Source organism: Trichomonas vaginalis, chromosome III (assembly GCF_026262505.1).
Source record: "Trichomonas vaginalis G3 chromosome III, whole genome shotgun sequence".
Lineage (NCBI taxonomy): Eukaryota > Parabasalia > Trichomonadida > Trichomonadidae > Trichomonas > Trichomonas vaginalis.
In genome coordinates this window covers 24,558,525-24,579,860 of record NC_067205.1, presented here as the reverse complement: position 1 = coordinate 24,579,860, position 21,336 = coordinate 24,558,525, and the positions used below count along the sequence as shown (strand labels likewise).

Sequence of the window (21,336 nt, the reverse complement as noted above, 5' to 3'; positions counted from 1 at the left end):
ACTTTTCATAGAAATGGAACGGCTAGTATCTCAAAAAAGAAACAGACTCTCACAATAAAATATTGAAGTCTGAAGGAGCTTTCGAGACAACAGATGGAAAAGTTTACTTCACTGACCAACATTTCATTATAGAACATCTCATTGACTTAGAGTCGAAATATTCTAAACTTTACAACAAACACAAAAAGTTGAAAGGAAAACAAAAACAAATGGCATATGATATTTATGAAGATGTTGACGACACAACTGTTCCTGCAGTGAAGTAAAGTCAAAGGAACCGAAAAGTGACGAAAAACCGATAGAAGAAGAAAAACAAAAACTGAAGATAAACCAAAACCAAAGTTTAGTTTCCAAACTAAACCAAGTCAACCTTCATTAGCTGGTATGGGTTGGCGTCAAAGACTTATGGCAGCAGGCGGTTATGTAAAGTAAAGAAAAAAATTTTTATTTTTATAAAAATGCCCCCATATAGAATGGACAGAAAGTCCGCTAGAATAAAAGCAGAGTTACAAAGATATGGTTGGAGAGTTTCGAAGAAGTTTAAATATAAGAAAGGGAAGACCCATAAAAGTCTATGACAAACTGGGCGGTCTTGAACTACGAATTAGATTTGGAAACAGCACGTGCCAATTATCCAAACAGACTAGAGAGGTTAGAAGAAGAACGTCTTATGGACATGCCTTTCGATGTTAGTGAACCTCAAGTTGAAGGACACGACGGCTTTGCCAGATTCTACTGGAAACATGACGAACAATTGCATCCTTTGAGAAGGAAAAAAGGAAAAGGTGAAGACGCACATGCTCCCATGGAAAGAACAAGATATGCATATGAAAAGTATCGTGAAGTTAGAAGTCAAATTACATCTGGTCGAACCTTTACAGTAAACTTTGACGAAGGAAAGAACAAAGAAGGCTTCATGGGAGTACTTGCTGCAATTCAAGACGGAAATAAGAAAGGACACAATCTCAGATTGACCATAACAGATTTGGATGGTCACATTTACTATGCACATGGCAATGAACAAACAGCTGCAAAACTTCTTGACGCTTTCAAGACTACAAAGAGAGAACAAATGGTTGACTCCGACTCAGACATTTTGAATGCAATTGAAGGAATTGCAAGTGTCAAGTTCGAATGGTACCAACCTAACCCTCAAGCAGTCAGACAACATGCTGGATACTTCCCCTTCATAAATAAGTCTGACATTGACTTGACAAGGTATGGAATTTACAATTCAATTGAAACAATTGTCAATGAACCTTGCATTCTTATATGTCTCAGGAACTCTGGTCTTGTTACAGATGAGAAGATGAAGTATCTTGAGTCATGTGTGAAGACAAGGTACATTCTCAGAGGTCAATTGGCAAAAATTGCACCGTTGGCAAATGTCAATATCCGAGTCAACATACCTACAGCTAAAGGTTCTTCACATGACGACTATGTTGTTGACAAAGACTTACCATGGTTGAAGATTGTAATTGTCCACAACCACTTCATGTTGAACGAAAGTCTTACAAACCCATTCTTTGGTAAAAGTAAGTGCAACATTGTCAGAGCTGTAAACATTCTTTTCGAGAAAGGTTTGTTGGAACCAATTCCAGATGACAAGCTGACAGAAACTTTTGTACCAAAAGACGAAACAAACTTTTCATTGTTAGCAAGACCAAAAGTTGTTCCAGACAAAGTTCTAGTACAAAAGAAGTACACAGTTCCACAAGGGGTTGGTATGTTCGGATACCAACCTGAACCAGAAGAACTTCCAATGAGGTTGCAAGAACTTCAAGATGCTATAAACAAACTTCCATTGAGACATCCAATTGACGTCAAATTGTATTGGAGAGCATCTGAGTTAGGTCAGAAGGTTTTATATGAAACAGGTTGCTTCGACGATGTTTATGAGATAACAGGAGAAGTTTCTCAGAAGATAAGAGACTCACTTGAATTTCCACAAACTGGACCAATTGGTTGCGACAAGTTCGACTCAGATGAAAAGATATACTATGTCGACCTTAACGCTGCATACATGAGGTTTGTCCAATATATTCCGACTGGAATTCCAAACGAAGATGGTGAGTTCCCGGGAAGGAACTATACAGTTGGAAAAGTCATACAACAACTGTATGATATTAGGAAAGCTTCAAACCCCAAACTTGCAATGACACTCAAATTGCTTATGAATTCGACATGGGGATATTCCATTAAGAAACCTCAAGAGATGAAGAGTAAACATTATGAGTGAGCGATCGACACTTTGTTGAAAGGTTTTCTCCTTTTGTTTTGAAGTACGAATTCACTCAAGGTCAAAGTGGCTTAGTAACCACATTAAAACCTATTGTCGAACATTGGTCTTACCCTCAGTTCGCAAAGGCAGTACTTGACAACTACAACAAATTCTTCTCCGAAGTCAAATCGAAAGTGAAGGTTTACTATGAGAACATTGACGCACTCATGACGAACGAAGAAGACTATAACAAACTCATTGAAATGGGTTTAGTCGGTGAAAAGATGGGCTGTTTTAAGCTAGATAAGGTATTTTCCGAAGTTAATGTCCTCTCCAAGCGTAAGTACTGGGGTGTTAAAGAAGATGGTGAAATAGTTAAACATTGCATGAAGTAAAAACGTTTTTCAAAAAAAGTGACATTTTTTATTTTATTTGAAATGTACGCTGAGTTTGTTGGAGAAGACCGTTGGGAAACTTGTTTGTTAGATGAGAAATATGAAATTCACTGTTGTGAGTCATTTGAAGTCAGAAACAAAAAGACAAAAAGAGTTTTAAGCGAATGGGAGCGAAATGACGGATATGCTATTATGAAGATGGGTGGAAAACACTATCTTAAACATGTTGTCATTGCAACTCATTTTATACTGAATCCTAACAATTTACCTTTTGTAGACCATATAAACCATATAAGAAACGACAATAGACTTGAAAACTTACGTTGGGTCACTCGTTCTGAAAACAATAAGAACAAAGGCAAATTTGGAGATATTGTATTCGAATTTGTCGACGAACTAGAAGATGAAACAATTGAAATTACAGACTATGGCAAGCATACGTTTGAGTTTTACTACTATAGCGAAGCGAAACAAGACTCTTTCTACTTTTATACCGGCGTAAACTATAGGAAATTACAAGTATATTTTACTAAGGCGGGCTATGCTTATGTAAACACTAGAGATACAGATGGAAAATACATTCAAATACTTCTTAACAAATTCAAGAAGCTATATGGCATACCATTTTAAAACAATATATTTTTACATATATTAAATGCTTCAGGTTGAAAAACAAAGAACAAAAGTAGCAGATACAAAACCGTTAGATTATATCTTTACAAATGCTGGTAGGACTATTTCAGATGAAGAAATTTCATCCCGAGCATACAGGTTTGACTATCCAATTCGTTGGCTTCAAAGTCCTTCAGATGCAAAGGCAATAGGATTTAGAAGAGTTTTGTTTTCAAATAGAACTAACGCATTTATGTTCGCAGTATATTTTCATGGGCAGTATGAAGGTCCTGATGGTCTAATAGACAAATTTGACGAAATGAGAATCTTTACAGTTCGTTCAGACGAAAGTCTTGAGAAAACTCTAGATGACTTTCAAACTCAAATGAACAAATATTATTGGGAATTTCAAGAAAAATACGACTCTTTACTAAATAGAACATACTATCTGAAACTAGAATATGACAAGATGAACTCTACCGTTTCATTTCAAAAGATTGAAATGAACCCTCCAAGAGATACAGAGTTTTTATTTTGGGAAGTAGACAAACGTTCTTGGGCACAATTTCTTCGGTTACTAAACCAGAACGAACCATTACCACCAGATGGTCCATTTAAATTTATACTTCCACCAGCAGATTTGATGGTTTATAGAAACGTGTTTGACCCTCAAAATGTTATGTGTCATGCAAGTTTCAGTTCAAGCAACAATAGTTTTCTATGTATTGGTAAGGACCTTTATGACTTTGCTTCTAAATTCTACGAACCACCTAGTAACAGTTTCTCTGACTTTCAAGTTTGGTTCACAACAAATGGTGTGCAACATATTATTCCATTGTACTATGACTTTTATCTCGAATTGTCTTTCATATATAACTACGGAAAAGTGCTGAAAAAGTATTGAATGTGAAGATATTAGAAAATAACATTTTTCTAACATCGTAGAAAACTCATGAAAACAATTTATTTTTGACACTTTCACAAAAAACAAAAAAAAGTGAGTTAAAATGAGATGTTTACTGAACTGGCTGAATGTCGCCTTCTGTAGTTATAAAGAATGGTTGACCAGAGAAGTGGAGAAGAGACTGAATTGCCAATTTCATATGGGGTAGGGGGTTCTCCTTGTTTGGTATTTTTATCCAAGGACGTTTGTTTAGGAACTTAACAAGAGCTTCTCTTTTGGCGTCCTTTTTGCCATCGTAGGCTGTCCCGTCTGGTATTTGAATTGGAATTCCAGTCGAAATCTCGAGATTCAAGGCAGCCCTTCCCGTTATCCAACCGTTAACAAGCTTGCCTTTTACATTCTGCCTGAGGAAGTCTTTTACGCAGTCGTTAAGTTCAATGAGGTAAATTGCCTCGTCAAGTCTTTCTTGCATTCCAAGTTCTTCCATCCGACAGGAAAATATTTTCCCGACAAAGGGAAAATTTTTTCCTTCCGACAGGAAGAACTCTTCCAGTTGTCCGTCCGTAAACCATTCAAATTTTCGAAAATTGAGAACTTTTTGGTCGAACTTCAGAAAAAGTTTTTCCTTCCGACAGAAAAAGTTTTTCCTTCCGACAGAAAAAGTTCTTCCTTCCGACAGAAAAAGTTCTTCCATCCGACAGGAAAAAATTTTTCTTCCGACAGGACACAAACGGATGACTGACGTTCCTCTTCCTGAATGCCTTCCAAAGCCAGAAGAACCGAAAGCTGCAGAACCACAACAGTCTCCTCAGCAACCTCAGTTCCAGCAAGTACCTCCGAATTACTACCAATTTCCACCTCAAGGTTACTACCCACCACAAGGCTTCCCGAACTACCCTCCTCAGCCTATGCCTTACTTCCCCAACCCTTAGTTGTTCCAGCAAGCTCCACCCTAGCAATTCCAATTCCAATCTCAATCGAAGAGAGACCAAGACTTCGAAGAAGGTCTGAACCGCTTACGCAAAGAGTATGCTACAGCTCCAATTGAGAGAAAGTTGTTCCCGGACCAAAAAATAATGTTTAGGGTAGATGGTTAGATCTAACCTCATTTCTACCCTCATGAATTTTCATGAATTTCCTTAAGATAGAAAAAATAAAGTTAGTTTTATTTTTATTTATTTTTTTATTTTGTATGTAAGAACAGTAATGTCAGTCGAAGCAAAAACATTCACTAACAAATCTAATGGCGAAACATTCACAAAAGGCACTTATAACGGTATTGAAGTCTTACGTAGAGACAAGGATGGTTACATTAATGCAACAAAGATGGCAAGAGAAGCGGGAAGGTTAAACCATTTAAACAGATTTCTCAATAGTGCTAAAATGCAGAAAATTCTTGAGTTTTGGTTGAAAGAATACGGTCGAGCCAAAAGTGGCTCGACCTCAAAACAAGCATTTTATGAGCTTACTAAGGGTGTTATAAATGAATTCAAAGGTATTTACATACATCCTGACCTCGTTCATTTTGTTGCTGAATGGTGCTCTGTAAAGTATGCATTTTATGTCAAAGATATTATGGACTCCATAGACAAGAAAGTTCATAAGAAATTAGATGAAGAAGAACTTGAAGATACAGTAGAGAATGCAAAACATTTGTTTGAAGAAGAAGTTAGAAAAATGCATGAAAAACAATTAGGACATGAACGTGAGATATTTTATGGTTATAGAGATTCTCCATACGAACTAGACCAATGGGAACAAGAAGATTTAAAGAGAGAATTTAGAGAATATGAACTCGCTAAGATAGCATTAGAAGCTGCAGAAAAGAAGTTAAAAGTTTGGGGTCGTTTTGTACAAAAATATTGTGAGTAAATGAACTCATTATTTTTATTGAATTCAGCAAAAATAATGTTTAGGGTAGATGGTTAGATCTAACCCGATTTCTAACCCGATTTCTACCCTCATGAATTTTGTATAAAAAGCAACCGCCGGAATTCGGACTGTTGCTATATTCTTCACAAAACGCCTTATAATACTCTTCCCAGGACTTATTTTCCAACAACTTTCTAAAGTCTTTCCTAAACTGACTGACTGACTGACGGCACAAAGTGGCTTAACGAAAACATTAATATATAAAATTCATGAAAATTCATGAGGGTAGAAATGAGGTTAGATATCGGGTTAGATCTAACCATCTACCGTAAAATATATTTTTATTGAATTCAGCACAAAATTCTGAGTAAAATGGCATATGGCTTGTGTCAAACCGTTGAGTTTTCACAAAATTCCAAAAATAACGTATATCATGTGAAACGTTTATAAAATAACTGGGGTAGAAATGAGGGTAGATATCGGGTTAGATCTAACCATCTACCCTAAAAATTATTTTTGCTGAATTCAGCACAAAAATAATGAATTTCATTAGTTAGAAAAATAAAGTTAGAATTTTTTTCTAAGAAAAATTTTTATTTTGTATGTAAAGACAGTAATGTCAACATCAGAGAACACAACAACAGTTATAGTCCATGAAGCTATAAATGAAGAATACGAGTACATACAGTATAACAAACAGTTACGTCTCATTCGTTCGGTCAAAGACGATATGTACCAAATGCAAAGTATAATGAATGCTCTTCGTTCTACAAAGCAAGCATATCATTGGTTTGAAAACCAACAGACAAAAGAACTTTTAGAAGAATTTCCTCATATGATTGCTTCCCTAGGAAAACCGAGAGAAGAGATTCCGTACGAAAATCGCAAGAATTTGGCACCTGGTTTGAAAGGTTATTATATTCATAGACTTTTAGTAAACGCTGTATCAATGTGGGCTTCACCTCGTTATGCTTGTTATATTTTCATGATGTTAGATGAACTATATAAAGCAGAACGTGAAGAGATGGAAAAGAAACTTCAAGCAAAAGATGAAGTCATTGAAGCAAAAGACAAAAGCATTCAGAAAAGAATACCACGTTCAGTACCAAAAGGAAAGGAAAAGAACTATAAGTATATGATTTATACTGAAGATATGGAAGACAGAGATATGGTTATGTTGCATTTAGTCAGAAGAAACAACAAAAGCTTTTACGACCTTGCTAAGATTTACAAATCTGACAGAAATTGGTTCTATCGCGAAAACTTACCGATTTCAATGACCCCAAATGAAGATGTGAAACAAATAGTTCAAGATACGTTACCTCAAACACACTATGATATTAAAGGTTGTACAATACTTACCTTCAAAGAAGACTTACCGCTACTGAAAGAAAAAATAACAGAGTATTTTGACAACTTCAAACAAGTAGGGTAAATGAACTCTTTATTTTTCAAGCTTGACCATTTACAATTTGAACTTTGTTTGCGTAGATATGAATTCTGAAAGAAGTATGAGGGTCTTGTATGACTTTATACTTCTCCCAGAGTTCATGTCTGTCAAACTTACCTGCCATGGACTCTTTCATAAGTTCCATGAAATCGTCTTCGGACAATCCGGGGAAAAGTATTATGTCAGTAAGTATTCTTTTAACATCCTTACTTAAACTCTTTGCTGTCTGTACACATATTACGACTGAAATGTTAAAGTGCCTAAGTTTCTTAAGAATTCGACACATGTCTTGTTCTCTATTCTTTAACAAAGGATGAGAGGCGAAATCATCTAAGATAAGAAGACACCTATGAGGGTAAGTCTTCCAATCGTAAGATTGCAATTTCTTCGAAATGTATTCTATCTCTTTCTGTTTGTTTCTGAAATGGTATTTGTCTAATATTCTCTGCATTTCCTCATTAGGTTCTTTAAACTTAGAATTTAGATACTCATTTATAGCATTATACTTCAAAACTCTTCTTTGGTACTTCTTTATCCAATCTAACAACTCAGTATCCTTTATACATACTAACTTAGACTTCTTTATAATATCTTTGAACGAATTGACGGTTTGGTCAAATTGACCAGAAGTCGAACAAATAACAACTAACTCATAGAATGGGTTCTTCTCATCTAGTTCTTGTTGTTGTGCAGCCATTTTAAGATAAGTGAAAGTCTTACCCGACCCAGGTGGTGCAATTAGACCTGTTATACCATTCTGAGCAAATAAGAACTTGTCATGTATAGGCTTTATCTGAGCATTTTCTAACTTCCTCTTGTTCTTGTTTAAAACATTCTCAAATTTCTTGTCAATGTCAGCAAACTTTTTTCTAACATATTTTTAGAAAAATTAAAATTTTTATCTTTTAGAAAATGTCTAGCGATTTCGCTATCTATATTTGAGACAAACTTTTTGACAGCAAAACATCTGTCGACCATAAAATCTTACATAGTGTAAACAAGAAAGGTGAATTTGTTCTAAAGTTCTGTTTCTGGGAATATGACAAGAACCATAAAACATTACAAAGAGCAGTCTTAAAATTTGTCAATGACAGACTTGTTGACAGAGATGACGCCGATTGGAAAGATGAAGTCCAACAAAAGTTCTTAGAATGCAAAGAAGACACATGCGCTGTTCTTGAAGATGAAATAGAAAACAGAATAGATGAGCTATTAAAGGACAAAGAACTTTTACATAGATATGGTTCTGAGAAATTTGACATATCTCCACCAGAGAAGAAGAAGAAAGAAAAGAAAGAGAAAAAAGGAGAAGAGAAGAAAGAACCTGAACCAGTTCCAGAGAAAAGAAATTTGACATGTAAAAATAAAATTTTATTTTTAGAACATTTCTGGGTCAATGTCAATGTTCTCTTCTCTTTAGGAGTAAACACTGGCTTAGACTCTAAAATCTTTTTACCCAATTTACCTTGAACTTCTACAACTTTAGACTCATAATATTCATAGTCGTCTGTCTTCTTTGGTTCATAAGGTATAACAAGTTTGTATGCTTTGCCTTCTTTAAGGTTTGAGAACCTTCTGTCAAAACTTTCTTTGACTGTTAACAAACCTTCTATGTCTAAGTCTTCAAATTTCGCACCATTTTTAGTCACAACAGCAAACTTAACTGGTTCGATGTTCCAAACTTTGCTGAATGAAGACTTTTCAAAATGGTAGAAGTAAACATTCAAATATGTGAATGGGTCTAGTTCTTCTTTAAGTCCTGACATGTACTTGTTTACTAAAATATATTTCGTCATCTTTTCTATCGGATAAAAAAATATTTTTTTTAAAATTTACTCAGAAAAAATTTTCTTTGTATATACACCATTCTGAACATCTAAAAGACTTTTGACATTTGCCAAGAATGTTCGTTTAGACGCTGCCATATAACCATATTCTTGACAATATTGTTTATATTCATCATATAAAGACTTTTCATCTAAACACTCAAAGTCGCTTTCTTCTATGAACAGTTCATATACACTCTTGTTTGCTTCTAACAATGTTTGTCTCTCTTCGGTATGTGGAATTTGTCTTGGATTGAACTTAGAAATATCTAATGTCATGAAATATGAGAACAAGTGGTTGTAAAAGTCAGATGTCAAAGTTTCTGCTAAGTCGTCAAAATATTCTGTATCTTGCATATGAGAATCTGACGTTCTGACAACTACATATCTTCTGTCAGAACTTTCTAACTTCATCGGAACAGCATTGTTTGAAACCATAATGAAGTTTGCAACATTTTCACAAACTCTTTGGTCTTTATACTTTCTTTCAACAACTCCAACTTTGTCTGTTATAAGACTCTTCAAAGCATCTGAGTTCAAAACTTTTGTTGTATCTATACTTTGAAGTTCATTGCAAACTATAAGTTTCATATTCTCTATTGAGGAGTTAAACTTGCCACAGATGTTTTCTAAGTTTGTCATATTCGGATTCGAATAGCCCTCTAATAGTTTGCACAAAATATCTGTAAAGAATGTGTTCTTACCTGTTCCTTGTTTTCCAATTATAATGAGAGCAGTTTCATTTTTAGCACTTGGATGTTGTAAGATATTTGAAAACCAACATAAGATATACTCATAGACTCTTTCGTTTCCATTGCATATAATTTCTTTGACATGGTCTAACCAAGCTTCTATAATACTGTGTTTCCATTCTACTTGTTCATATTTATATCCAGTGAAGATAGAATAGAAGTTTGGAGAAGGTGTATAAAACTTTATACCACGAACTGAAAAATCTTCAAGTTTTGACAATAAGATATCCCAAGCATCTAACATCTTCATTCCAACTTGTACAACTTTTATTTTCTTAAGTTTCTGTCTACATTCTTGTTCTGAAACTATTGTCGCTTTAGGTTTGTTAAAGACTACATCCCATTCTTTCATAACATAACATTCTGGGGCAGAGTCGACATAAATGACTAAACGTTTCAAATTCTCGACTGCTTTGTTATAGTCTCGAAATGGACACATAGTTCTGAATGCTTGGAAGTCATAAAAATCTGAAACATCTATTCTGTACATTTTTATAAGAATAAAAAAATATTATTTTTTTATTCTTGACTTTGTTGTTCCATTTGTTGCATTTGTTGTTCTTGAGCTATTTGTTGTTGAAGTTGTTCTTGTAATACAATACTTTCACCAGTTGCATCTTCCAATTCGAAACTTTCTGCCGTCATTGACAAATACATAGGACATAAAAGTTTTACAGGAACAAAGTTTGCGTCAACTAATGTCAACGTTATACTTGCCAAAGTGTTTGAGTTCACTAAGGTTGAAAATTCTGCATTCGAATGAACAATAGGCAAACCAGCAGAGAAAGTATTGTTTATACACATAAGTATCTTTTGGTCATAATAGTTTCTGTCGACATTCGAATAACACTTTGAACCTAAGTTTTGAAACAATATATAAGATTGGTGTGCTTAATGTCAATGGAATAGACATTCCTTGTATGACACCTTTTCCTGTTATAGGAAACTGTTGGTAGTAAAAACCAGAAATAAGTTTTGTATTATAGCTCATATCGTTTATAGTAAACTCAGTCGGACATCCAAACATAATGAAACCTGCTCTAGTTGCAGCACATGTTACACCCGTACTTAAAGTATTAAATAAGTCAACAAAACCTGTTGGTGGTATATCTGAGTAAGTATCTTCAAAGGAGTATTTTTTACCATTCACAACAATAAAGTCTTCTGGTGTCAAAAGAGCAAAACAGGCTTTAGTCGTCATTGTGTTTAAGGTTAGTTTACAATATCGTCCTTGAGGACTTTGTAAGTTTGTTGTTATAGAATTATATGACTCAGGGTTTTTAGTCGTAATAGTATAAACCATTGTGTCTTCTGCCATTTACTTAGCAAATAAATTTTAATGAAATGTTGTGGTCGTCAAATATTTTTATAACGTCTGGGAAACTATATTTTAAGTTCAACGTTTCACCTCCTTTCATAACGTATATCTTGTCAATGACATTATATGAAACACCACAGCAACCAATGTCGGGTTCTATTTCTTTGATGTTTATATCGTCTGCCTCTGTCAAAGTTTCAATAGTTCTTTTCAAAACTTCATGAGGTGCAATGACATATGAGTTCACTTTTACAGGGTTGTGTTCGACCAAGTTTAACATTAACTTAAAGCTTGACAAATCTTCTCCTGAGTTTGAAGTTTGTCTTTCAGTTGTTGGTAGTCGTTTCGAATATCTGCAACAGAACTTAAGTCTCTGTTAACTTCAGGATATGTTGGTTCTTTTACAGGAACAATTGTTATACCATCTTCGTCTTCGTATGGTTTCCCCACTTCAAATTCTCTGTCTTTGACATTGACAATAACACTTTGACTGTTTGTTTGAGTTGGTGAATTTAACTTCACATCTGCCACCACCATTAAACCTTTTGAAACACTTACGCTTCTATTTTTCGGAAATGACATTTTACTTAGAATAAAAAGATGGACGTATTCGGATATCTTATTGAATTGAAGCAGAACAAAGTTTATACTCACAAACATACAAATACATTGACAGAATAGTTCTTTACACAAACAATGGAAAATGTTATAGAATAGCAATATTTGCTGAACCAAAATATTTTTCATAAAGCAAAGAAAGTTGGTATAACTGAAATGGTGAAAGTTCTTGAAGCAGACAAAAATATAACTTCAAAAACTTACAGATATTACTAAAGGAAAGTTTATAATACAATATTATGTCAAAACTGGCGTACTGTCAATATTTGACGGAGAGAAGTCAGTTCAAGAACAACTTACTGACCTGCTGCCAAAATCTGCTCGATGGAAGCTGTCGTTATGCCAATCTGAGAGCCCCAGCAGGTTTCATCGAACGAATCTTCAAAAGAGCATCTTCCGTGAAAAGTGCTATTGTTTTGTAAACTTCTTTGCTCTCAATTCATCTGGACCGTCTCTGTCACCAGTATATTGTATTTGTACAGTACCAACAGTTGAAATACCACCCATAAAGTCTTCTGAGTCAGCAAATGGAATGCCAAGCCAAAAGTTTGAACGGTCTCCATTTGTATATTGAGTTTTTTGACCTCCTGTATGAGTCCATACTTTCACATATGGCATAATAGAATTTTGCATTTCAGAGTTAATGGTTGTTGTGAAGTTGTTGTTAAAGTTCATAGCATCTAATGTCAAGTTGTATGACCTCATATCCTCAACTTAGAATATTCTTCTCTTGGATAATATTTGCCATCTATGTTTATATGATATTTAATACCAGGGTTGTAGAACAAGAATAGTCATTTATAGTTCGTCTGAACAGTACAAACATAGTATCTGCATGTTTTCATTGCAGTTGTTAAAGCAATATCTGTTCTTGCACCTGCGGCTCCTGGATTTTGGTTTCCAACTTCACCTGCAAAGTCTTTGACAGATATTTGGTGTATAGGAACATAAGTGGAACTGCAATATATTTGGCAGCTAAAGCATTGAAATATCTGGGTCCAACATATAAACGGCAAGTCTGCTTTCTATTCTTGCATTCAAATTTTTCGCATGTGAACTTAACTGGGTCCCAAGCAGTTCCAGCAGCATTGAAATAATAGTTTACTTCATTGTTGAAGTTTGAGAAACCAAAGTCTAAGTCAACTTTGTCTTTGCAAAATTCGGCGAATGACGTTTGATTTGTTCCCTTTACGTCTGTAATAGTGAATGGGTCTTGTGTTGGTGCAATGACTAAGTTATTTTTGCTTGGAGTAAGTTCAATAGAAATTTTTCCTGCCCAGTTTGGTAAGTATCTTAAGAACCTAAAGATGAGGAAAGATGACAAAGGAACTCTTAGTTTCAGTTTTACTTTGGTTACTGCTGCTGCAGTTTGTCCAGAAAGGTTAACATAAACTCCTGGAACGTTAGGGTCAAGTCTTCTTATTTTCTCAATAGTTGCATATTGGTCTGTTTGTTCTCTAGCTTGTGGTTGTACTGAGTTTCTCAAAGCGAACCATTCATAGTTGCCCTGTTACTGTTTGAACTAAGTCAGAGTTAGAAATATCTTATATCCCATGAAAACTTCTGGAGCATATTGGTATCGACATAGAAAATTCCATTGCAACCTTTCTTGTCAGACAACTTGGCAGAAGGTTTTATTTCAATGTCTTGTTCCACGTAAAGAATGAGTTGTCAATAGAAATAATGTGAAACCTGTCGCAAGCAATATCTACTGTTGTGAAGAACCTTCTTCCAAACTCACCTACGTTTCCATAAGAAACAGCAGTTGTATATTCGTAAGTTCCAGGAACTATTTCTGACCTTCTAATGGCATTGTCGCATTCGTTATACCATTCGGAACATTTCCGTTCATGGCATCCAAAACTGTTGGCGTTATATTCTGAGCGGCGTACATTTCATATGGGTAAAAAAATATAGAATAGTTGGATTTATATGTCATAATAGAACCCACTCGGACCAAGCTTTACTTTCTTCCTGACTGAGTTTTAACTGAATCTTTAACTCTTCTTTTCCTTCATTGCCACTACTTTCACTAGATGAAGTTACTTCTTCACTACTTTCACTTTGTTCTACTCTTCTTCTTCTTTGGTGTCGCTTTTGTAACTTGCCCTCTGCTACAAGTTGTAGCATCTTTGCCTCATGTTCACCTAGTATGTTGTAAATTTCCCATGTCCTTTTTGCCTTTGGGCTCTGATCGCCCATCTCAGGTAACCTATATCCTAGAAAGATTTTGTCATAGTTGTATTTGAGTCTTCGCTTATTGTTTGCATGACTCTTTCCTGAGTTTCCGGTTCAAGATCTTCAAACAGAGCTTGTCCATATGGAATAAGCTCGTTTCCAAATATATGTTTTTGTAGCCATTCTGGTTTTCTTTCCATGTAACCAATAATATCTTTTGTGAATGGGAAAGCTTTTACCCAACGTTTCAGTCTTGCGTCATTTATTTCTGTAGTTGGTTTTATTTTGTCATGGAACATGTTTTTCAATACTAACATTTCATTTGGTACTGTCCATTTGAGTTTCTTAAATATTCATCCCTTCTCAGTTCATTGTCTGCAAAGTAAGTTTTTATGACATTTGCAAAACTTTCGTTTGCAAGGTCATGTACAATAGGTTCTCTTCCTTCTCTCTCCCTAACTCTCTTTCTAAACTCTTCACCAAATATACCATCTCTATGGTTCTGTGTAGTTCTTTGAGATAAATGTTCTAGAACGTCAGGTGTTATATTCCATCAGCCATGTTCATTTCATACTGGTCCAAAATATATGCATCTTTCATATCTTTCAATGGCATTAAAGCCGCGCTGAAAATACCCGTTATATCTGGTTCACCATTCACTTCCATTGCGTCTACAACTTCTTGGAATTGAGGTTGTAAGTTTATGAACCACCTATCCGGATTAGCTTTATGACCCCATCCTCATTGTAGTTTCCATAGTCTGCAGAAACAAAAGTAGGTTTGTTTTCCATATTGGTTAGGTTCTGAATGAACTTTAAACAATGTTTCATTTCTATATGTTTTGTTGAAATTTAACCTTTTATTTTCACCGAGTTCAGCCAAAGATTGAACGTTATATGGTCGTAAGTAAAAAGGATTATTGTATTTGCGTACATTTTCTTTCAGTACTTCCATTCTATGCTGAATATTTTCATCTGATGTTGGAGTCTTTTGTATGTCGGTGAACATTTTTCGATATCCTTCTACTATGTCAGCCGAATTTTTCTTAGACTCTTGGAAAGATTCCATATTCACCTCATACTCTTGTTGAGGGTCAAAGATTTTCGGCTGTTCCAAATCTTCATCTAGTTCTGTGAAGTTAGTTTCCAAAGGAGGGACTTGTTCGTTTCCTTCAGGCTCTTCTAGCTGTTGTTGCTGAACTATTTCTTCCATGTCTGGTTGTATCTGAACTTCTTCCTGTTGAGTTTCTTTGTACCCTCATCTGCTGGCATTTCATATATTCCGAGACCGTTTTTAACAAGTTCCCTATCTAATCATCCGGACTCATAAAACCTTTCTTCTTTCGTTCCGTCTCTATTTTTTACGCGTTTTCATGAAGAGAGTTGAATTATCATTTAGCTCTGACATCAAATATCTCGGAGTAAATTCATCCATGTCATTTGATGATATGCTATTAAATCATATCCCTTAGCGAGCTTGTATTTTCCAGGTTTGAGATTATATCCGTTTGATGCTGAACCATAAAGCTAATAGGTTCGGGTCAGTATTTCCTTCCTTGAACTTTCTAATAGCTTCTTTATATCTGTCACTAAAGTCAAGAGTATCTGGGTAAACCATAATCTTCCTTAAGCATTTTTAAGAATTCTTGGTTTCCTTTTTCTCTACTTCTTTTATGTCCTTGCTCTGTTTGTGGTTGCTGTGCTGGTTGTGGAGGTGGTTGTTGTGCAGGGTTTTGAACTGTTGGTTGCTGTGTTGGTTGTTGTTGTGGTGCTGGATTTTGAACTGTTGGTTGCTGTGCTGGATTTTGAACTGTTGGTTTTGGTTGTTGTTGTGGTGCTGGATTTTGAACTGTTGGCTGTTGTGTTGGTTTTGGTGCATGCCTGTGTCTGTGTCCATGTGACGATGTAAATGTTTTAGGTAGTCCTGGTGCAGGTGCTTCTCTTGGAGGGTTTGGTGGTATATAAGTTCCACCAGCTGGCACATATGTTCCATCTGCAGCATAATGTCCTACCTGACTTTTCGTTCTTAAGAAAGCATTTACTAGGTCTGTTTTGGTCTGTTGTAACTCTTTTTCTTGACTTTCCACAACAGCTGCTCTAACGGCGTCATAGGCACTTTGAACTGCCTGTCTCGTTGCTGCATCTGTTATTTTCGTCATATTTTGTGCTACTTCTCTTAACTCTTTGTCGAAACCTTCAGACTTCAGTTTCTTTCCAGATGAGAAGTCGTTCACTAGTTTCACCTTACTATGAAGAGCTTCGAAGGCAATCTTAAATTCAGCATTTATTAAAGCTTCATTTGAACTGTCTTCATCCGCTTGTATTTTTGTCCTTATTGACCCTATAAGTTGGGCTGCTTTAGCGTTGGCTTGGGCATCTAACCAGTCATTATTAGCTTTTATATATTCTGCGCTTTTCATTGCCTTTTACATGGCTGCGTCGTTATTTTTACTTTCTTGTGCTAAGTTTTCATGCTGTACGGTTTGGTTTTGCAACTGTAAAAGTTTTTCTGCCTTTACATTTGCTTCAACTTCTTTTTTATACTCATCGCTATCCATATATGTCTTCATGGCTTTTTGTTTTATCTCTTCATCTTTCAGTACTTTATATTGAGTAGTATGGTTTTTCAAATTTATAACATCTTGTTCCATTTTTGCTACTTCTGCTGCTTTTTCTGACACTTTTTTCGCATATTCCTCTGTACTTAGTTCTTTCAGTTGTTCTTCTTTCTTCTTTTTCTCTACGTTTAACTCATTTAGTTTCTTTGTCTGTCTGTCATATTCTAGTTTCTTTTCGTTTTCACTTATTTGTTTCTGTATGTCTATGTTTGACTTTTTGACATCTGTTATTTGATTTTTGAGTGAACTCAAATTCATTTGACTTTGAGGGTTATAAGCTGTTCCGTCTGCAGCTCCACCATAGCCTGCCATTTTCGCTAAAAGTGCCGCTCTTAAACCTCCACTCTGTGCACCAATAACTCGGTTTAAAAGCATAGGGTTGCTTGACATTTGTTGCAACATAGTGGGGTCATTCATCATTTGTTGTTGCAACTGTTGTTGTGGTGTCAGTTTTACTATTGCATGTTTCAATGCTCCCTTCCTCTTACGTATATTCTTACGTAGCTTACGTGGCATTTTAAGTGAAGTTAAAAAGCGGTTTTTGACAGATGTTTATATGACACTTTTTGTTCAGCACAAAAAACTACTCGGTCAAAGTGTTGTCAGTTTCGTAAAATAACCGTCCTATCTCATTCTATAAGGGGGAAAAGGCTTCTCAAAGTATACTTCCTTGGAACGCCTGTAACTTTTCCTGTAGCGACGATAGACCCTTACTTGTCCGGACAAAGTTATACTATTTTGAGTGCTCTACAAAAAAGTCACCGGCTGGCTCGTCCTCAGAAATTTTTTATGGGCTAGAGGGCGCAACGCGCCTGGAAGCCCCACTACTTTTTTTTATTGCATATGTGCTTTAATGGTATAGTAATAAAAATATGAATTCCAAATAATATACAAAACTATTTAAAGTACTCACAAAATCTAGATTGAGAGGCGGTCAATGACTTTTGAGGGGAAATTAACGCATGGAATTTAATATTATTTAGGTTGATATTCTTGCTTATTATTTCACAAAAAAATCTTAAAAATTTCAATATGAAAATTGAAAGCAATTCAAAAAAATTGCTAACATGTAAATTTTAATATCCTATGCATAATTTCATATTTTGAACATTTTTTATTTTTGTTTAAAACTTAAAATTTTGCGAATTTAATATAATTTATAAAATATAATACGTATATATATTTAAAATACACTAAATTTAATTGTTAATTGACGTTTTTGGGAATGAATTTTATCAAAACATGCCTGAATCCGAAAATTTGAAAGAACAAATTACACAATCATATATGTAGAATTCAAAATACAAACTTAAAGATTGTATACGTTTAAAATTATTCAGATTGTGTTTGATTTTCACTCATTCTGTTTCTTTTGAACTCTAACACTAACATTTCATGATGATTACATGATCCATTTATACATGGTTGAATTGTTCCAGATTCTACCAGAAAATCAATCCAAATTTCTCAATGCATTCATGTTGATTGGACAAAATTTAAAATTTATCAGCCTGTTTCCAGAGAAACTCATATATTCCCTAATGAAATGTAATTTTTGCTACATTTATTTCAATCAAATTTCAAAAAATTGACTGCAGAGCTTGAAAAGGTGATGAATCATGTTGTTATTAGATGTACATATTAGATTTACTATTTCCAAAAAATACTCAAATTTGAATAGTTTTTAGAAAATTTGGAATTACACTCCTTACATTATATATAATTAAATGTTTGAATTTTATTTATTTTTCCCTTTTAATTTTATAACGTGCTCTATCAAAACTAACCTCTCAATTGAAGGCCACAAAATCTAAGTAGTGAGGGTACACAAATTTTGTATGGAGTACGGTTCAATTTTTGAGAGCCTCACTACTTAGATTTTGTGACTACCTTATAATAACAAGAATCATATAGGTGGAGTAATTGTATCTAATATTGTATCTGATATATTACTACTTCTTGTTTCGTCCTCATCGGTCTTATAAGATTTTGATAAAATAACCATAATTATTAAAATTTCGAAATTTTCAAGGTATAAATGGAATACTTGGAGGCCATGGTGCAGCCACAAAAATTTATATGGATTTTTATATTCTAATCTCAGAAATACAACTGTAGGTAAAAATGTTGCAGATGATAAATCGAAAAATGTCTGAAAAGAGAAAAGAAACATTAAGAGTTTGATATAGAAAACAATGTTATTTGGAAAGTAATGCATGATGTTTGAAAAAATAAAACAAATTGAAAGAACCAAAATTCCCATTGAATTTGTGAAGCAAAATGCTGGAATTTGAAGCTTATTGTATATCCTTTTGAATAAAATTCTTTAAGTTTCGGGGCCACACTGAAATCAAGAAAGACAATGACTAGATGGAAAAATTGATATGCAATTAATAAATCTTGAATGACTTTGCATGAAAAATATATCAATTTTCCTAGTGGAGCCTGATAAATGTATAAGATCTTGCAAACTTGAACCAAGAAAATAAATTGACCAATTATTTTCCAAATTACTAAGAAATTAAATTGCTTATAGAATGCTGAATAATCCATGAACAGATAGGCTGAGTAAAAAAGGGTTTGGATGAAATATTGACCAAGGAAACAAAGAACTCCAAGAAAACTAAAGGAACATGCTGCACTTAAGTTGCTTCTCAGCTTTATATCTGACTTCCTCATTAAAGCTACCAGAAAGTAAAAGAATATTAGACAAAAAATAAGACATACGACCAAAGCAAAGTAAGATGATGGATGATTACATATAATAAGCCGGGAAAATGTGCATGGCTTGTCTCGAACAATCAGTCTCATTGTATAGGAAACTTTGAAAAATCCCATTGACTGAGTGACTATTCAAATATTGAAATATTGAATGACCGTCTGAATTTTACACAGTTCTACATCAAATCCAATTTGCTCAAAAAAGTTTACCCACTACTTAATCTTACTAAGCAGTTTTTTTTTAGAATTTCAGTTCCAATTGTTCGAGGAGGGAAAAAAAATTATTATTATTATTATTTTTATTATTATTATTATTATTATTTATTATTTTGGCTTATCATGAGCAAGTAATCTTTTACTTAAACCAATTCTTCTTGGTGGGGGAAGATTTAATTTTTGGCCTAAATTCAAAGAAACTCTATTAATTTTTGGAATATTAGTGTTAGATGTTTGATTCTTAGCCATGACTGCCTTTGGTTTTGCTTTCTTTGGTTCTGGTGCTCCTTTTGGTTTTGCAACTTTTTTCACAGGCTCTTCAGTTTCATCATCAAATGAAGCCTTGGTAGATTGTTCGAAATCATCACCACCATCGGAAAGTTCTCCAAAATCACAATCTTCAGAACTCATATTGGTAAATTGAGGAGAGCAACTTCACTTCCTCCTCCCCTTTCAATTTTACTTCCTCCAACCAAAACACTTTCTTTTACCGTTCTTTTTCCAAATATATAAGTAAAATGCAGTTTTCGAGGTGATTCTTTAATTATTTAAAATTTATTTTTTGAAACATTGTGAAAGCACTAGGTTTTACCAAACTTTTAAGATATGGTGATATAAATCATGTCTTTGCATTTAGATAAAAAACAAATTTTAATTTTTTTTTTGGTAAAAAAACATTATGCTTATTATAAGGACCACTAAAATCCCTTCGGAGGTCCATTCTTAATCTTTTCTCTAAGTTCCTTTTTGAATTCCTCTGATGAATATCTTTCTTCAATATTAACTTCAGGAATATCAGGGAATTGATATTCAGGAGCATCAAGGTTAATACCTGAACCGTATTTACTCTTTAATTTCTCAGGATCATATTTATCGGATTTATATTCTCCTTCAAGTATTTTCTCGATTTTATCAGACTTTTGACATCTAGCCAAGGTTATTCCATCTTGAGATGCATTATATTGCAATAATAAAGCTACAATTTCATGAAATCCTAAATCAATTGCAAGTTGAAGAGGAACAGGTATAATATCAAGGTTTGTTCTATTAACATCAGCTCCAAGTTTAAGTAGTTCCCATACACAATCAAATGATCTAGTTAGAACTGAAATTTGCAAAGGTGTTTCGCATTGGAACATTGATGAATCTATATTACTTCCAGCATCAATTAACATCCTCATTGATTCAACATCATTAATTAAACATGATAAATGTAAAGGAGGATAAGATCGGCTTTTTTCGTTAACATTAGCCTTTTCTTCTAGTAGGAACTTTACAGATTTATTTTTTCCGTAGTATGCAGCCAGTTGCAATGGTGTTGGATATTTCAGATCAAATTTTGAACCTTGGATGGTAATTGGCATGATAAAATTAGCTAGAAGATGAATATTTAGCATATTTCTTAGCTCATCAATGTTTTCTTCCATGATAAGCTTGCCCAACTTAAAAATCGACATTATAGAGAAAATTTGCCACCAATGTTATCTTTTGAAAATGGTCTTCATATGATAAAATGACAAGATGCTTTTAAAGATTCATAGTAATAAAAATTAGTATGCTGAGCTATGAAATTATAAAGCCAATATGAAATATTTTGTAACAAGTACTTACTGCCTTAGATAAAAATGTCAAAGAA

General features: G+C 34.2%; 13 protein-coding genes and 4 pseudogenes across 17 annotated transcripts, besides 1 other annotated feature; 7 read left to right on the top strand and 10 right to left on the bottom strand.

Moving 5' to 3' along the window:
* Positions 1–14,950: part of a mobile genetic element that runs on past the window's edge.
* Positions 63–379, top strand: TVAGG3_0757360 (annotated as a pseudogene). Its single transcript has one exon. A coding segment is annotated over exon 1 (317 nt).
* On the top strand, positions 806–1,941 carry TVAGG3_0757350 (uncharacterized protein; the record flags this gene model as incomplete). Its single annotated transcript, XM_051245480.1, has 1 exon — positions 806–1,941. A coding segment is annotated over one exon (1,136 nt), but the record flags the coding sequence as incomplete, so codon positions are not given.
* On the top strand, positions 3,482–4,132 carry TVAGG3_0757340 (uncharacterized protein; the record flags this gene model as incomplete). The annotated part of the gene is made up of 1 exon (XM_051245479.1): positions 3,482–4,132. One exon carries the CDS (start codon positions 3,482–3,484, stop codon positions 4,130–4,132), a length of 651 nt encoding a protein of 216 aa, XP_051092066.1.
* On the bottom strand, positions 4,245–4,619 carry TVAGG3_0757330 (uncharacterized protein; the record flags this gene model as incomplete). The annotated part of the gene is made up of 1 exon (XM_051245478.1): positions 4,245–4,619. The coding sequence occupies one exon, from the start codon at positions 4,617–4,619 to the stop codon at positions 4,245–4,247; it is 375 nt and encodes a 124-aa protein (XP_051092065.1).
* On the top strand, positions 4,867–5,064 carry TVAGG3_0757320 (uncharacterized protein; the record flags this gene model as incomplete). The annotated part of the gene is made up of 1 exon (XM_051245477.1): positions 4,867–5,064. One exon carries the CDS (start codon positions 4,867–4,869, stop codon positions 5,062–5,064), a length of 198 nt encoding a protein of 65 aa, XP_051092064.1.
* TVAGG3_0757310 (uncharacterized protein) lies at positions 5,339–6,004 on the top strand (the record flags this gene model as incomplete). The annotated part of the gene is made up of 1 exon (XM_051245476.1): positions 5,339–6,004. The coding sequence occupies one exon, from the start codon at positions 5,339–5,341 to the stop codon at positions 6,002–6,004; it is 666 nt and encodes a 221-aa protein (XP_051092063.1).
* TVAGG3_0757300 (KilA, N-terminal/APSES-type HTH, DNA-binding family) lies at positions 6,621–7,439 on the top strand (the record flags this gene model as incomplete). Its single annotated transcript, XM_051245475.1, has 1 exon — positions 6,621–7,439. One exon carries the CDS (start codon positions 6,621–6,623, stop codon positions 7,437–7,439), a length of 819 nt encoding a protein of 272 aa, XP_051092062.1.
* Positions 7,456–8,151, bottom strand: TVAGG3_0757290 (protein of unknown function, DUF4106 family; the record flags this gene model as incomplete). The annotated part of the gene is made up of 1 exon (XM_001310460.1): positions 7,456–8,151. One exon carries the CDS (start codon positions 8,149–8,151, stop codon positions 7,456–7,458), a length of 696 nt encoding a protein of 231 aa, XP_001310461.1.
* TVAGG3_0757280 (uncharacterized protein) lies at positions 8,550–8,815 on the top strand (the record flags this gene model as incomplete). The annotated part of the gene is made up of 1 exon (XM_051245474.1): positions 8,550–8,815. A coding segment is annotated over one exon (266 nt), but the record flags the coding sequence as incomplete, so codon positions are not given.
* On the bottom strand, positions 8,920–9,250 carry TVAGG3_0757270 (protein of unknown function, DUF4108 family; the record flags this gene model as incomplete). The annotated part of the gene is made up of 1 exon (XM_001310461.2): positions 8,920–9,250. A coding segment is annotated over one exon (331 nt), but the record flags the coding sequence as incomplete, so codon positions are not given.
* On the bottom strand, positions 9,287–10,522 carry TVAGG3_0757260 (uncharacterized protein; the record flags this gene model as incomplete). The annotated part of the gene is made up of 1 exon (XM_051245473.1): positions 9,287–10,522. The coding sequence occupies one exon, from the start codon at positions 10,520–10,522 to the stop codon at positions 9,287–9,289; it is 1,236 nt and encodes a 411-aa protein (XP_051092060.1).
* On the bottom strand, positions 10,552–11,350 carry TVAGG3_0757250 (annotated as a pseudogene). The gene has a single exon. A coding segment is annotated over exon 1 (799 nt).
* TVAGG3_0757240 lies at positions 11,355–11,887 on the bottom strand (annotated as a pseudogene). The gene has a single exon. A coding segment is annotated over exon 1 (533 nt).
* On the bottom strand, positions 12,489–13,479 carry TVAGG3_0757230 (annotated as a pseudogene). The gene has a single exon. A coding segment is annotated over exon 1 (991 nt).
* Positions 14,951–16,571: 1,621 nt separating the features above from the next.
* Positions 16,572–17,279, bottom strand: TVAGG3_0757210 (protein of unknown function, DUF4106 family; the record flags this gene model as incomplete). Its single annotated transcript, XM_051245472.1, has 1 exon — positions 16,572–17,279. The coding sequence occupies one exon, from the start codon at positions 17,277–17,279 to the stop codon at positions 16,572–16,574; it is 708 nt and encodes a 235-aa protein (XP_051092059.1).
* Positions 17,280–19,808: 2,529 nt separating this feature from the next.
* TVAGG3_0757200 (uncharacterized protein) lies at positions 19,809–20,119 on the bottom strand (the record flags this gene model as incomplete). The annotated part of the gene is made up of 1 exon (XM_001310462.1): positions 19,809–20,111. One exon carries the CDS (start codon positions 20,109–20,111, stop codon positions 19,809–19,811), a length of 303 nt encoding a protein of 100 aa, XP_001310463.1.
* A 119-nt stretch (positions 20,120–20,238) lies between these two features.
* On the bottom strand, positions 20,239–21,162 carry TVAGG3_0757190 (spectrin binding; the record flags this gene model as incomplete). Its single annotated transcript, XM_001310463.1, has 1 exon — positions 20,399–21,157. The coding sequence occupies one exon, from the start codon at positions 21,155–21,157 to the stop codon at positions 20,399–20,401; it is 759 nt and encodes a 252-aa protein (XP_001310464.1).
* Positions 21,163–21,336: the final 174 nt, after the last annotated feature.